We start from the raw sequence: 16,233 nt of genomic DNA, 5'->3' as shown, positions 1-16,233 counted from the left end.
TAAAGGTAATAGTATTGATGTAATAGACTTCTGTAAGCCATTTGGCTTGGTACAGCATGACATTTTGATAAAAAAATCAAAGCGATATAAAATTGGTACACACTAAATAGACTAAAAGCTGGTTAACGGAGAGATCTCAAAATGTAAATGTAAATTGGAATTATCATTGAGTGGATATGTTTCGAATGGAGTCCTGCAGGGATTGGTTCTTGGCACTACGCTATTTAACATTTTTACTTAACACGTTATGACCTGGAAGAAAATATAAACTAACTGATAATGTTTGCAGATAACACAAACATTGGGGGGAGTGGTTAAATAATGAAGAGGACAGGTCACTAACGCATAGTCAGCTGATTCTCTTGGTAAGCATAGCACAAGAAAACAATATGTGGTTTAATATGGCTGAATATAAACGTTTACATCTAGGACAGTGATTCTCAAACTGTGGATCAGGACCTTGTTTTAATGGGGTCGCCAGGGCTGGTATTAGACTTGCGGGGGGTGGGGCTGAAGCCCAAGCCCCACTGCCCAGGGCCAAAGCCCAAGCCCAACAGCTTCAGCCCTGGGTGGTGGGGCTCAGATTACAGGCCCCCTGCCTGGGGCTGAAGCCCTTGGGCTTTGACTTTGGCCTTAGCCTCCCTGCCTGCGGCAGCAGGGCTCAGGCTTTAGTTTGGCCCCCTAACCCTGGGCAGTGGGGCTTGGGCAGGCTCAGGCTTCAGCCCCCACTCCTGGGATTGTGGAGTAATTTTTGTTGTCAGAAGGGGGTCGCAGTGCAATGTAGTTTGAGAACCCCTGATCTAGGTACAATAAATGTAGGCCATACAGGATGGTGGAGTCTATCCTGGCGTGCAGTGACTCTGAAAAAGATTTGGGGGTTGTGGTGGAGAATCAGCTGAATATGTGCTCCCAGTGCAATGCTGTGACTAAAAGGACTAATGCAATCCTTGGTTGCATAAAAAGGTGTGTCACAGGGTCCACTCATGGCTGGTGGCATCTCCTCCTGGCCGTCCTGGGGATTAGCTCTGGCCAGGCATTGTGCCCTCCTCCTGTGGTGTCTCTCCCGGTGTTCTCTCGCCATCTGCCCCTCAAGAGGCTCTCTCTTCGTGACTTGGCCCTGCAGCCAGGTCACCACATGTGTTTCCCCTTGCAGATGTGGGGAGTAACAAAGTCTTTCCAGGACAAATTGTTCCAGTGTGACATTCCCCTCTGGTGTTATCCGGACTGGTGATCTGCTAGGTCACTCCAATCCTTGACTCTGGGAGCCAGCCTTACCCTGCTCTGCTGTGAGAACAGCGGCACATATACTAAAATTGGAATGACACAGAGAAGATTAGCATGGCCCCAGCGCAAGGATGACATGCAAATTCATGAAGCATTCCATATTTTTTGCGGGGGAGGGATAGCTCAGGTTTGAGCATAGGCCTGCTAAACCCAGGGTTGTGAGTTCAGTCCTTGAGGGGGCCATTTAGGGATCTGGGGCAAAAATCTGTCTGGGGGTTGGTCCTGCTTTGAGCAGGGAGTTGGACTAGATGACTTCCTGAGGTCCTGTCCAACCCTCATATTCTATGATTCTATTCTATGATTCTATGAACACCCGCTCCTGGACTGTCCACATACAGCCTCTAGCATGTAAGCTGCTCCCAGCTACTTGCAACCAAATGACACTAGCCAATATCTCCAGTCCCAGACACAACCCTAGGAACCTCCATCTTGCAGTTATGCCCCCTGGGCACTGCAAGCTTATATAAGTTCATCAGTTAACAAAGAAATTGATATGTACCAGGCTTGTTATCCCAAGGGGAGCCTCTGACATGCTTCAAACCAAACACACTGCTTCAAGTAGAATAAACAAACAACTTATTAACTATAAAGATAGATTTTAAGTGATTATAAGTCAAAGAGTAACAAGTTGGATTTGGTCAAATGAAATAAAAGCAAAATGCATTCTAAGCTGATCTTAACACTTTCAGTGCCCTTACAAACTTAGATGCTTTTCACCGCTGGTTGCTCTTCAGCCAGGCTCTCCCCTTTGATCAGCACTCCAGTCTACTGTGGTTTCTGTAGACATAAGTGGAAGAGAGAGAGAGCATGCCAAATGTCTCCCTATTTTATCATGTCCTTTCTTCCCTCTTGGCTTTACACCATCAGGTGAGCATTACTGAGTTTCTCCAAGCAAGGTTGAGCAATTCCCCTAGTGTGGCCTCATGCAGGTGAGTCATTGCATTGCAACTCCCTTGTTGGACAATGGCTGTTGATGGGTTGTTTGACACCCTGCCCAGGCGTTGGTTACTTTCCTTGCTGTTGCCTCTGGGGAGCTAATATCTGGCTGATTCCCCCAACTTACAGCATGTTTTAGTGACAACCATATTACACAATTCTTGCATCTGAAGAAGTGAGGTTCTTACCCACGAAAGCTTATGCTCCCAATACTTCTGTTAGTCTTAAAGGTGCCACAGGACCCTCTGTTGCTTTTTACAGATTCAGACTAACACAGCTACCCCTCTGATACTTGATTTTTAACATTGAGAATAATTAATCTTTGGAGCAATTTGCCAAGGGTTGATGTGGATTCTCCATCACTGGCAATTTTGAAATCAAGATTGGCTGTTTTTCTAAGAGCTCTGCTCTAGGGATTATTTTTGATAAATTCTCCAGTCTATGTTACACAGCAGGTCAGACTAGATGATCACAATGGTTGCATCTGACCTTAGAATCCATGAAGGCTGCATCCCGCAGTGGCTCCCCTTGCCCTTCCACCATATTTGCAGCCCTTCCTGACCCAGGCAGCCCAAACCCTGCAGAGGTATAGCTGACAAGCTCCCGCTGAGCTGTGAATCAGGGCTCGGGGGGAGAATGCTGCAGAGTTACTGGTCCCTTTTCTGCTCTACCTCCCACTCCAGCTTTAGGTCCCCCTGACTTGTGCAGAAATGAAGGGCAGACCTATGCAGGGACGGAAGATGTTCATAGTAGGCATAAAACCAAGCTGGGCTTCAGGGTGTACAGGGAAAACTCTAAATCTAAGGGGAAAATCCCCATACAATTGGCTCTCTGCCCTATTTCCCTGCCTTTTGGGGAATGACAGCCAATCAGAGCTGCTGTACATACTTAGGGACCAGCTTGTCTATTAGCATGAGAAACAGGCATTGCTCTTGCCAGCACAGGGCTGGAGCTTTCCTGGAATGCTCAAGCCTTGGGAACAAACAGCCTGTCCTGGCAGAGGGGGAAGAAGCAGCTCTCCTCTCCCAGGGCTTCAGTTGCAGCCCCATATCACCACCTCTTTCCGGGAGGATGGTGAAGAGCCCTCCAGGGCTGCTGCCACTCCGTCAGCCACAGACCCTGTAAAGAGATATGTTTGGGAACAGGATTGATTAGGATGAAGGATAGCGTATGGGGGCAGAACTGATGGAGAGGAAGGACTGACTGGGGACACATGCTTTGTTGGGGAGTTGTGTGGGGGTGACGGACTGATCAGCAGGCTGTGGAATTAACTGGTGAGCCTGTGTGTGTATGTGAGCAGAATTAGTTGTACAAAGAGCTACAGAATTACTTGTATTGTGGGACGTGTGCAGTATGCAATGAATTGTGGGAAGCGTGCATTTGTTCAGGGGAAAGCAGAATTAATTGTTACTCTGATTAAACCAATTCCAGTTTATGCACCTTTAAAATTACTGTCTTTTTATCAGAAGATGTTGATAAATAAGGATTTAGGTGTCTAACTTTAGGCACCCGACTTTGAAAATTTGGCTTAAGTGACTTGCCTATTCGTTCTTATGCTGCATTCCCTCGAGTTCATTATCTATCATTTTTGTGTAGACCCAAGGGTTTGTGCCATACAGACCAATTATTATTTTATAATCTTTGTTTAAGGTGAAGGAAGAAAAGCTCAGATGTCCTGTGGTTTGCAAATGCCATGTATTCTCCCTGGGTTTATCACTCAAAGAGAAAGCACAAAGAACACGAAAGCTGAACCCAGAGGTGCTGTGTGACTTACATCTTTATTAACAAAATTAAAAGCTAATCCCAAATTAACATTATCTTTATCCATGGGCCAAAACCAGAACCATTTATCTGATCCTACCAAACTTTAGAGCACAGATAAAATGGGATGTGGATTTTTTATTCTCAATTTTTATTCTGCAAAATCATAACCTGGCTAATGAGATTTTGCAAAATGAACCTGTCTTTCTTGTAGTTATTTTGATTTGATTGCAAAACTTGATATATTTAATCTGATTGCATTGCAAAGATGACAAATTCATATGTTTAGATGCAGGGTTTTGGTTCAGGCCCATTGTTTTGCATAGACTGAAAAGTCAAACATGGGGAATAAAAAGCATTCTATTTTTTTTCTAAGAACTAATAAAGCTATAGGGTGAAATCCTGGCCCCATTAAAGACAACAGCAATTTTGCTATTAACTTCAGCTGGGCCAGGTTTTCACCCTCAGTCTCTGCATGAACATTGAAACAAAAAGTACAGGTAGGTTTTTCACAGCACCCAACTCTTAAAAGGAGCAGACACAGATTATCTCCCAACAATATAGAATTCTGCTTGTTGGTCCCAATATAGCCATGCTTTTATGGTGACTTTTTCTGTTGTGGTTGCTGAGTGAGACAGCAAGAGGTAGCAAAGATTGACCCGTTTTACAAGACAGAGGACATTGATGTGGCCCAACGGGAGCTGCCCTCCCCACCTGAAACTAACCAGATTTCTCAGTCATTTGTGTTAAAACAAAAGCCAGCCTCCTTTCCTTGTCTTTGTGCATGCCTACCAACTGAGGAAGATCTAGATAATGTATTGAGAAATGCCTGAACATCAATCATGACACAATAATTAACCAGACCACATATTGTACAAGTTCTTACCCCAAATCCATTTCAGATGAAGAGAAAATCCCAGTCTGGTATTTTGCCTATCACACTCACAGATGAAAAATATTAGCTAAATCAGCATTTAGAGTCTGGCAGACAGAGAACTCCTACAGTCTGTTAATTCACTTGTAGTCAAGAACTTGAAATGGATTTCTGTGTCCATTCAGCACAGCCTTTGAAATGTGAGATGAGCCACAGCCGGATGATTGTATCCACCTGATATGAAGCCCAGCTCCAGTACCTGAACTCAGAAGAACATGGAATGTACCAAAAATATGAATCTCACCCATTATGCCACTGAAGCCAGGTTTGGGAATAGTTAAAAGTGGTAAGCAGTGAATGTATCTAAAAAAGATTAAGGAAAATGCAGCAGGAAACATGCTCACCCTTCCCCTTCCAATGCCCCCATCATTGCACTCAGGGAGAGGGATGGTGGAAAGCACAAATGTTATTTTGTCCAGCTGGGGAAGATGGACAATTTCAGCAAGAATACCTTCAAGAAAAATATGGGTGAGTGAAATATTATTCCTTCCTTTCTCATCAGTTTGCATCAGCATCATAGTCCAGGGCAGTATTTGTGCCTGTGCTGATAAATTTTCATGGCAACTTTGCAAGGCTAAAATTTTCTCACTGTATATCTGGGAGCAGATTTCTTGCTGAGGAAAGACATCACATTGTCATCCCTGGGACCTGATTTCCTCTACTTATCTATAGAACAGGGATAACATAAGTAGCAGTGCAATCTTTCCCAACCCTCACCCACATGCCTCATTCTTGACTAGGGGATGACCACTGCATTGATAAAGTAATTCAGTATCTGTACCACTTCAGCCTTGCCTTCTCTGATAAGACAGTCAGAAGAGCGGAAATGGTAATTGTGATGTGGGAGGCAGGCCAGTCCTCGCTTACAGACAAACCCCCAACCTGAAGCAAATACTCACTAGCAACTACACACCACGCCACAGAAACACCAACCCAGGAACCAATCCCTGTAGCAAACCTCGTTGCCTGCTCTGTCCCCATATCTACTCTGGCGACACCATCAGAGGACCCAACCACATCAGCCACACCATCAAGGGCTCATTCACCTGCACATCCACTAATGTTATATATGTCATCATGTGCCAGCAATGCCCCTCTGCCATGTACATTGGCCAAACCGGACAGTCCCTCCGCAAAAGAATAAATGGACACAAATCGGACATCAGGAATGGTAACATACATAAGCCAGTAAGTGAACACTTCAATCTCCCTGGTCATTCTATTACAGATTTAAAAGTCACTATCATTGAACAAAAAAACTTCAGAAACAGACTTCAAAGAGAAACAGCAGAACTAAAATTCATTTGCAAATTTAACACCATTAATCTGGGCTTGAATAAGGGACGGGGAGTGGCTGGCTCACTACAGAAGCAGCTTTTCCTCTCCTGGAATTGACACCTCCTCATCTATTATTGGGAGTGGACTACATCCACCCTGATTGAATTGGCCCTGTCAACACTGGTTCTCCACTTGCTAAGTAACTCCCTGCTCTCCATGTGTCAGTATATAATGCCTGCATCTGTAACTTTCACTCTATGCATCTGAAGAAGTGCGTTTTTTACCCACGAAAGCTTATGCCCAAATAAATCTGTTAGTCTTTAAGGTGCCACCAGACTCCTTGTTTTTGTAGATACAGACTAACACGGCTACCCCCTGATACTTGACATGTGATGTGGTGTTCCACTAGCAACTCAGTTGAGTCCATCTAATTCATTTCAAATAGACTACCATAAAGCAACCATTAGACAGAAACAACTATTAGAAGAAGGGAGTTAACTACAGGATCAGGGTCTTAGGCCCAGTTCCAAAGGTATTTAGGTGCCAAACTTCCATTAACTTCTATTATGTTGGATTTGATTTGATCTCAGGACCTAGAGGTGAAAGGCCCCACATTCTGTTATTCATTCCTCCTAAAAAGCTACAGGGATTTTCCTATATGAAATAATTACCTGCTAAAGGAACAGATCTTTGGTAAAAGATTAACATTTGAGCTCAATAAATCCAGTCATTTCACAGGTTTCTGCTGTTGCTTCCCTACATATATAGCCAATTATGTCCTATTAAATATTTTTTGAGTGTAAAAGCTGTCCAGTTTTATATCTTGTCCCATATAATTGAAATATCTACTCCGCCTATTTTATGAGGCAGGCATCTATTCCAATGGATGGAAAATATCAGTGGGTTTCCACTGGGTGGGATTGGATATTAAAAACACCCTGAACCCCAAGAATTAGATCAAATCTGGCACAGAAGCATGAGACCAACAGTCACTTGCAATAACCCAAAACTGATTAGCTATCATTATGTCCCAAGGCACTCCTGAAATTTGAGTTGTATTAAGATATTTTCATATGCACAATTGCAACACCAGAGGATGCCACACGTTTAGTTTCTAAACAGGCAGACACAACAGTGGGTGACTGAATTTACAAGGTGTTTTTGGAGTTGGTAACACCAATCATGAGGCTCAATAAAGAAGCAACCCTTTTCTTGCAGACATGCCTGTTAAGAATCCAGGGGTCTTTACTCTGGCCTTGGCTACACTTGGGGATTCACAGTGCTGCCGCGGCAGCACTGTGAAGCGCGAGTGTAGTCGCGCTGCCAGCGCTGCGAGAGTTCTCTCGCAGCGCTGCAAGTACTCCACCTCTCCGAGGGGAATAGCTTGCAGTGCTGCGAGCGAGCGCGCAGCGCTGCAGGCACTGATTATACTGGCGTTTTACAGCGCTGCATTTGCTGCGCTCGGGGGGGGGGGGGGGGCGTTTTCACACCCCTGAGCGCAGCAAGTTGCAGCGCTGTACAGCGCCAGTGTAGCCAAGGCCTCTGTGTTTATCTAGTACTCACTCAGGAAATATTCTCATTGACTTCACTGAGAGTTGTTCCTGGGTGTGGACTGGTTGTGGGGATATGGCCCCCCAAATAATTCCTGGACTGACACTAGCTAGGATAAAAAATAAGGTTCATCAACCCAAATGCTTCAGGGAGCAAGATTATCAACAGGGGAGGAAGACCTCCTCCCCGGCTCAGCAGTCCACCTGAGTCAAGTCTTACACTTTCCTCCAATGTCTCTAGACTGCTGAAGCAAGGATAACTGACGAGATGAAGCACTGGCCCATGGCAGTACGGCAATTCCCATTGTTTTTTTCTATTTGGGGAGAGAGGGAGAAAGGATTCTTCACTGCCCAAGAAAATGAGCAGCAACCTAATCCAGGAACTGGTCCCAAGGACTTTCTTGCTGCTCTCCTGAAAATAGAAGCGTATGCCCCATTCCCCCTGATGGTGTTACTAGGTGAGCTCAAAAAGTGGCAGTGTTATTAGGTCACCTGCACTGTGTTTGCAGGTATTAAGTCAGCTTCCCTTCCCTGTGGGACTATAGCCATTCCTGACAGCACAAGTTACAAGTTGTAAAGGCTTTTTAAGAGCTTAATGTAACCCTAATTCCTTGCGAAGGTCTAATACAAACCAGGTGAGGGAATCCCCTTCACAAGGAGGCTGCTGTTTTTCTGTGGCTCCAGTGCCACATGCGGCTCTTCAGAAGTGAATATGCGGCTCCTTGTTTGGGCACTGACTCCAGGGCTGGAGCTACAGGCACCAACTTTCCAATATGCCAGGGTGTGCTCACTGCTCAACCCCTGGCTCTGCCCCTCCCCTGATCCTGCTATGCCCTTGCTCCTCCCCCCCAGAGCCTCCTGCATGCCACAAAACAGCTGGGAGGGGGAGGTGCTGATTGGTGGGGCTGCCAGTGAGCGGGAGGTGCTGGGAGTGGTGGGCAGGGAGCTGATGATGTATTACTGTGACTCTTTGGCAATTTCCATTGGTAAATTCTGGCTCCTTCTCAGGCTCAGGTTGACCACCCCTGCAATACAGCTTTCTGGCTGTCATGCCAGAGATTGCTGTCTGGGGTGAGCAGGAGGGCAGCAGGGGCTCAGGCTTTGCCAAAGTTATGGTGGGGGGAGAATTTTAAGTGTGAAATTAAGATTGGTTGGTTGGTTGGTTTTCCTAATCCTTGTGGCTTCAGTACGACATCAGCAGGCAGGGTGCTACTGTGGTGCAGCTGGGGTGGTGCTCAGAGATCTCCTGAGGCCTGTAGTCCTGCCCGTCCTACGAGAATCTTTTCCAGGAGCGCCTAAAGGGAGATAGCATGAGAAAGGGGGGGTTAGAGCTCTGGAGTCCCACACACCTCCCCGTTACAGCGACAGCACTAGGTTAAAGAATTCCAAGCACCATGTGTGATGGGGTAGACCCTGAGCATCATGCAGCCTTGAGGCACTCCTTCCAAATCCCCAAGGCACAAAGATCTGAACTACAGTAGTTAGGTGCACCTGGGCAGCAATGCTTAGGGGTGGTTTCAGTGGCCTGTGCCAGGCTTTCACTGGAGGGACATCAGGAGAGATTGGAAGGACTGGGAGGGTGTAGGGAGAATATGGAGTGGGAGTCGCACAGCTGTTTGAGGTTGCTGAGGAGGAGGGGAGGAAGGAAAGGGAGAGTCAGAAAGTGAATGGAGGATTGTGAGGCGGAAGGTTGAAGGGAACTCAAAAAGGGCTCGATCCCCGGATCAGTGAAGTCAATGGCAGCACGCTTAGTGACTGCAGTGGGTAGCGGATCAGAACCAGAGTCCACATAAACATCTGAACCTTGTAGTGGTTACTTGAATGTGTGCTCAGAAAGGTCAGAAGTTATGGGCTGGATGCAGGAGTCCCTGGGTGAAGTTTTCCATCTGGTGTTATCTGGTCTGATCTCCTGCATGATTAGGGAGCTCCCCCGATCTGCACCTGGCTCCCTGCTTCAGGGAAAGCTGGGATGACTATTGGGCTTGGTCCTGGGAAAGGAGTGGCCCAACAGTTTGCCAGTGGGCTGAACTCTCATACCACCAGCCAGACTGAAGGGAGGAGGCGAACGGTGGGAGAAGGGCAAGGAGGAAACAAAATACAAATTTCCCTCCTGCTTCTGGCAGGTCCTGGCAGCACTGATTGCGGAGTTGGGGGTTTCTCTTGCTCCCCTATGTTTCACTAGAAAAGATGATTTATTATTGAAATAAAAAAATAAAACAGTCCAAGGCTTCCTCTGTGGTTTTGGGGAAGTAGGTGATGTCAGGCTCATTAATCATGCATTGGCAGCAGCACTCTGTCATGAGGGGTGTGGCAGGAACACCCAGCCTGGGCAACTAGCGAAACTTCAGTGGTTGAGCTGCAGTTGGTGTCATCACAAGAAATAGGCAACTGAAAATTAATGAAATCTATGCAAAGCAAAATCTATGAGCTGTTAGGAAACTCCAGAATCAGCACCCTGGGAATATCACAGAAAGAAGGGGTTCAGGCTGCACAGGCCCAGGAAACAAATAGCTTTCTGGAACAGTTCTCCCAACTCTTCGCCATTGCCTCGTCCACAGCACTTTTGCAGGAGCCCCTCCTCTCTGATTCTCCCCCTCCACTTCCCTCTCCCTCCTCCAAGCTCTCATTAAGGAGACCAGCAAGGAGTAAGGCCAGACCACATCCATTTGGATATTTCCAGGTTTGTTTTTTGAATTTGTGTTTTAATACAGTGATCACGACGCAAGGGACCATCAGCCCCAGTTAGAGCTGTGCATAGGGCAGTTCCTAGAAGGTGCAAGCTTCCTGATACGTTCCTATCACAGCATCTCAGTCCCATCCTGCAAAAGCCCAATAAAGACAATAGACATCTAGGTGATTGTAATCTTTTCTGTGGCAAATCAGAGAGTGCAGAGCTGCGCTAGAGCCGTCACACTCTGTGTGGAGAATGCAAATCCTGTCAGCAGCACAGCACCCAGTTTTTAAGTTAGTTGCAGGTGCGTGGAACTGGCTCACATTCAGAAACTAACGGTTTGGAAGCAGCTATCACTGCATCACACTCCTGAATGAATCTGGAATCTATAAAGTCTCCAGCAAGGCAGAGCCAGTGACTCTTATCCAATCACCAGCTTAAAGATTCCACATACAAGACTGCATCCCAGATTCATTTTTAGGCTATTGTTTGAATCAAAATTATTAAGAATTACTCCTGAGAGGAGGAGTATTAGATTTCATACTATGTGTGCTTTTGTATTACCTTCCACACTTCATTCCAGGACACAGCAGCTTTCCTGTCTCCAGTGCTACAAATCTCTGTACCTCCAGGAAGTGAAATGCACACACTAGAAGAAAGCATCCCCATCTCTGTAGCAGAAAGTACAGAAGTAACTAGCTGGTTGTGTTACAGTACCACGTGCTACATTGCCATCTCACACTCACTGCAGCATCTGGTTATCCTAATGCATCTGTGCCTGCCTGTCTGTGTAACAGGAGGGAAATGTATTCCACATGCCACTGCCCTCAGTCCTGCTCAAACTGAAAGGAAGAGGAAAGTACCCACCTAGGTTGCAGTTTTGGGTGATGCTAACAGCTCTATGAAAAGCAGAAATAAGACAGAGAATTGGGCAGGAAGTGAGGTCATCACGTATAAGCCTGTGGCTGCACTGATGTCATCATGCAACTTAGTGGCAGGAAGTGATATGGGACCAGGAGTCAAAGAGGAAACCGAATCAAACAACTGAGGTTAACAAACTTGGCATTCATCATGTGGCATCTCCAGGGACTTTCTAAGAAACCAAGATTGGGTTTGGCTCCCCGACGTCAGTTAGCTTGCTTTGCACACCAGGTTAAACGACACCAACGGTAAAGGGATGAGGGTGCAGCTGTGCTGACCGCATGTCAGTGTTAATGACAACTTCTACCTCTTGCTGGTTCCCTTTCCTACCCACTCAAGGGAAAGCATTAAAGGACCAGCTTCCTGCAAACTTCATTCTGCACAAGTCTTTGTGCGAGAAATGGGCTCAAGCTGCAAAGATCAAATCTGGATTCAAACTTTTCCAAGGGTCTGGTGTATTCAGAACCAGGGTTTTAGCTGTTGCCCATCTCTAGTTTTTTATGACAATGGTATTACTTTTACCTAGCACCATTCATCCTGGAGAATCTCAAAGCACTTTACAATCAGATATACACACTAAATTCTGTTGTCATTTCATCCACCACTAAAATGTTAGCATCTCTGGTGAAATCCCAGCAACCGTTTAACAGCACTCAATACTAACCTAGAGCTTAGCACTGGAAGAGGAGAGGAATAGTGTACTGGAGGCAGCATGGAATTATCCAGAATGGAATTTATCCATGACAATAACAACTTCCACACTCTCCTGAAAAGAGCAGAGGAGTCTTCACTCCTATTTTTAAGGCCAGAAGGGACTTCATCTAGTCTGACTTCTTGCATAACACAGCCCAGAGAATTTTATCCAGTGATTCATGCATCAAGCCCATAATTTCTGATTGATCTTAAGTACATCCAAAGTGGCCAAAACCTCAGTCTCATAATTTGTTGGAAAACCAGAAGTACAATGCTTCCTCTCCCGGCCTGTAACAGCATCCTGGAATATTCAGTACTGATACAGAGGGAAGTGTCATATACTGGTTTGCTAAACCTACATGATGCAGTGTTCCTTGGAGGTCTCGCATTCAAGTACTGACACACCCAACACTGCTTAGTTTCTTCTAAGATCCAGCAGAGTCCCAGTATTTGGTGTTATAGATGCTGGGATATATGCATGGTTTACTGTTAGGATGGTTGTATATTTTAACCCTGTGATAATTCTGTTTATCTAATCCCAAACCTCCTGTGGCAGGCGGTGAAATCGAATTCAGGTCACTGCTCTCTTGGAGATATCCTTCCTGGGTTTCTTTCTCCTGGACCAGTAGCTGAGGCTGTAAAGAAAAAAAAAAAAAACCACCAACAAACAACACAGAAATCATGTCAGAGAAGATAAAATACAAATCAACCCAACCAAACGAATTAGATCCAAACAAAAAAATCTTTAATTAGTGCCTTTTAAATGATTAGCTGTGCAGGAGTGAGGACAGGCCCATCTTCTCAGCCTGTGCCCGTGTTGGCTGTACGTGCGCATGTGCTCAATGTGTATTGTGTGTGGTGTCCGGATGTGTTCCTGTGGTGTATGCGTATGTGATGTGTGAGAGTGTGGCAATAGTTGTTGAAGGCGTTCAGTTATTACGATATTTGTGAGGAAGGCAGCCCCGCAGCCTATGCAATGTTGGCTTAATGGGGAACACTCTCCCCTATGATGCAGGTGCACAAGACAGCAAATCCCAGTAAATCCCATAGCCTGCCTGTGGAATATCAGAAATAGAAATCGATTGCAGTCTATGAAATGAGAGGGTAGCCATTCAGCTCTACTCTCGTCTCATTTCTAGCCCATTTAACCCATTTGCAGATGGAAAATAAAGAGGATCTTATGTGCACTAGTGTGCTGGATATACAGAAAGTTTGATACTCATGTCAATTTGCCATAGGTCCTGAAACTATCAAAATAAACCCATTGGTCTACTATCCTCAGTGTGATATAAAAGCATCAAGGAGGAATAAAGGAGGGCATCACAATGGGACACAAGCCATTTGTCAGATTTCACCATCGGTATGCATAGATTCCAAGTCCAGAAGGGACCATTGTGATCATCTAGTCCAGGAGTGGGCAAACTTTTTGGCTTGAGGGCCACATCTGGGTATGGACATTGTATGGCGGGCCATGAATGCTCACGAAATTGGGGGTTGGGATGTGGGAGGGGGTGAGGGCTCTGCCTGGGAGTGTAGGCTATGGGATGGGGCCAGAAATGAGGAGTTCAGGGTGAGGGAGAGGGCTCCGGGTTGGGGCGGGGGGTTGGGATGTGGGAGGGGGTGAGGGCTCTGGCTGGAGGTGCAGACTCTAGGGTAGGGCCAACGATGAGGGTTTGGGATCCAGGAGGGGGCTGCAGGCTGGGGGTGGAGCAGGGGGGTTCAGAGTACGGGAGGGGGCTCCAGGATGAGGCAGAGGGTTGGGGTGTGGGAGGGGGTATGGGCTCTGGGGTTCCAGGGTGGGGCCAGAAATGAGGGGTCAGGGTGCAGGAGGGGGCTCTGGGCTGGGGCAGGGAGTTGGGGGTCAGGGGAGGGGACTCTGGGCTGGGGCTGAGGAGTTTGGAGTGCAGGAGGGGGCTCCGGGATGGGGGAGGGGTTGGGATCTGGGGTGGGGGTGAGGGCTCCAGCTGGGAGTGCGGGCTCTGGGGTGGGGCTGGGGATGAGGGGTTTGGGGTGCAGGAAGGTGCTCCGGGCTGGGATCAAGGGGTTCGGAGGGTGAGAGGGGGATCAGGGCTGGGGCAGGGGGTTGGGGCGTGGGAGAGGTCAGAGGTGCAGGCTCCGGGCGGCATTTACAGGACGCAGCGGTATGTCTGCCCTCTGGCTCCTATGCAGAGGCATGGCCAGGCAGCTCTGCGCGCTGCCTGGTCTGTGGGTGCCACTCCCGCAGCTCCCATTGACAGGGAACCGTGGCCAATGGGAGTGGCAGAGCTGGTGCTTGTGGTGTGGGCAGTGTGCGGAGTCCCTGGCTGCCCCTATGCGTAGGAGCCTGAATGGGGACATGCTGCTGCTTCTGGGAGCTGCATGGAGCCACAGCGCATGCAGAGGGGGAAAGCCCCAAATCCCACTCCCCGGCCGGAGCGCCAGAGCGGGGCAAGCCCCCGACCCTGCTCCCTGGCGGGAGCTTAAGAACTAGATTAAAAGGTCTGACGGGCTGGACGCAGCCCGCGGGCCGTACATTGCCTACCCCTGATCTACTTTGACCTTCTGAACAACATAGGCCACAGAGCTCCCCCAAAATAATCCCTTTTGAACTAGAACATGTCCTCTTTTTTTTTTTTAAAGGCATCCAATCTTGATTTAAAAATTGCCAGTGATGGAGAATCCATCATGACATTTGGCACATTGTTCCAATTATCCTCACTTAAAAATGTATACCTTATTTCTAGCTTCAATTTCTCCATTGGATTATGTTATACCTTTGCCTGCTAGATTATAGAGCCCATTATCAAATATTTGTTCCCCATGTAGGTACATATGGAGTGATAACATTCTCTTATGAATTGGTTGACTTGCACCTGTGCTCTAGTTTCCTCCCTTGCTGGTTCTTCTGTGCACCATGGTACTCTAACTACTAAGGATGCTTCATGGAAAGAGGGCTCCTAGATACCACTATGTCAGGGGCTTAGGTCCAAACATCAGGCTAACTCCAGCTCCTGGAGTCCTATTAGTGTTTTACAGGTGTATGTTAAACACCAAAAGACGTTGTGTTTTACCCATCTGGGCTGTAATTTAATCCGTTTTCATAAGCTAAGGAAGATTTGGGCCAGAACAGTATGTGGAAAGGTGACCTCCAAGGAAGAAACAGGAGATGGAGGAAGTAGTATTGGTGGCTCAGTAAGGATTTCTGTCAATACTAAGCCAGTGGCCCCGTCTGGCACCAGGGAGAGCTGCGCTGCAGGTTAAGATGTAAAACTGAGGTCCTGGCCAATTGTGGTCATTAAACATCCCATGGCATTTTTTTCAAGAGCAGTGGTGTAAGCCACAAATTCCATCTTGGGAAATTATATTTTACCTCCCTGGATTGCCCTTGTAGTTTCATATGCATAAAATGTCTTTCATTTTCTCCTCTCCTAAAACTCTTGTGTAATGTTGCTGTGTTCTGTTAAATACCTGCTCTATTCCACCCAACCTCATCCTAGGCATTGAATGAGACAGGGGTCCTGTAGAAAAAAAGAGTATGGGACCATATAATTAAAGACTGTATCATAATGCATCAGCACAAAGGAATGAAATTATAGTTGCACAGGCATCCTTAATGCTGGCATTCCTAATTTTTGAGTGTTTGACTTTGCAGCTTTAATGTTCTTATAACTAGAGCTGGTTAAAATCAGAATTTCTGTCCTATGGAAATGGCGATATTGTGAAATTTGGTTTTGGTCTGAATTGAGACAGAAAAGTGAAATATCAATATTTTTCACAGAACAATAAGTGCAAAAAAACAAAAAAAGGTTGATTCAAAACCTTTCATTTCAACATTGCTGAATCAAACTCTTTCATTCTGGTTTGTTGAGCCCATTGAAATGTTTTGTTTGAGGCTGGTTCAACATTAATTAGTGCCTGCATAAGCTGCTATGGTGTCTCATAGAAGTTTCAATTCAAGGTCCCCCTATTCTCCCCTGTGGGCTGGCGCTCCCTGGTTGGACCACATCTTCATGATGCAGATACATGGTTATGTTAACTCCCATGATGCATCACATGATTTCAACCAGAGAGGAGACCATGGTGCATAATGGGAGATGCAGTCTAGTCAGGGAGTCTGGCCCATAGAGAAGAACACGGGCAGGAAGCACCTGAACTACCATCTCCCATGAGGCACTGCATTAGCTCAGATGGACACAGACTAACGTCAAACTGCTCTGAAACAAAAC

At 46.5% G+C, this 16,233-nt stretch overlaps 1 protein-coding gene and 1 non-coding gene across 2 annotated transcripts in view; one reads left to right on the top strand and one right to left on the bottom strand.

Moving 5' to 3' along the window:
• Positions 1-1,286: 1,286 nt before the first annotated feature.
• Positions 1,287-1,390, top strand: LOC128841363 (U6 spliceosomal RNA). The gene has a single exon (XR_008445805.1). It is a non-coding gene; the product is annotated as a U6 spliceosomal RNA (small nuclear RNA).
• A 7,325-nt stretch (positions 1,391-8,715) lies between these two features.
• LOC128840006 (high mobility group protein HMGI-C-like) overlaps positions 8,716-16,233 on the bottom strand; it is a 32,710-nt gene continuing 25,192 nt past the window's right edge. The window contains exons 5-6 of the mRNA XM_054033427.1: positions 12,573-12,663; positions 8,716-9,038 (exon numbers count right to left, since the gene is read on the bottom strand). Of these exons, the coding sequence (XP_053889402.1) occupies positions 8,953-9,038; positions 12,573-12,663 (177 nt within the window). The 3' untranslated portion in view covers positions 8,716-8,952. The remainder of the gene's footprint in view (positions 9,039-12,572; positions 12,664-16,233) is intronic.

Source organism: Malaclemys terrapin, chromosome 7 (genome assembly GCF_027887155.1).
Source record: "Malaclemys terrapin pileata isolate rMalTer1 chromosome 7, rMalTer1.hap1, whole genome shotgun sequence".
NCBI lineage: Eukaryota > Metazoa > Chordata > Testudines > Emydidae > Malaclemys > Malaclemys terrapin.
The sequence above is the reverse complement of the archived record's forward strand: the minus strand, read 5'-3'. Positions and strand labels throughout refer to the sequence as shown.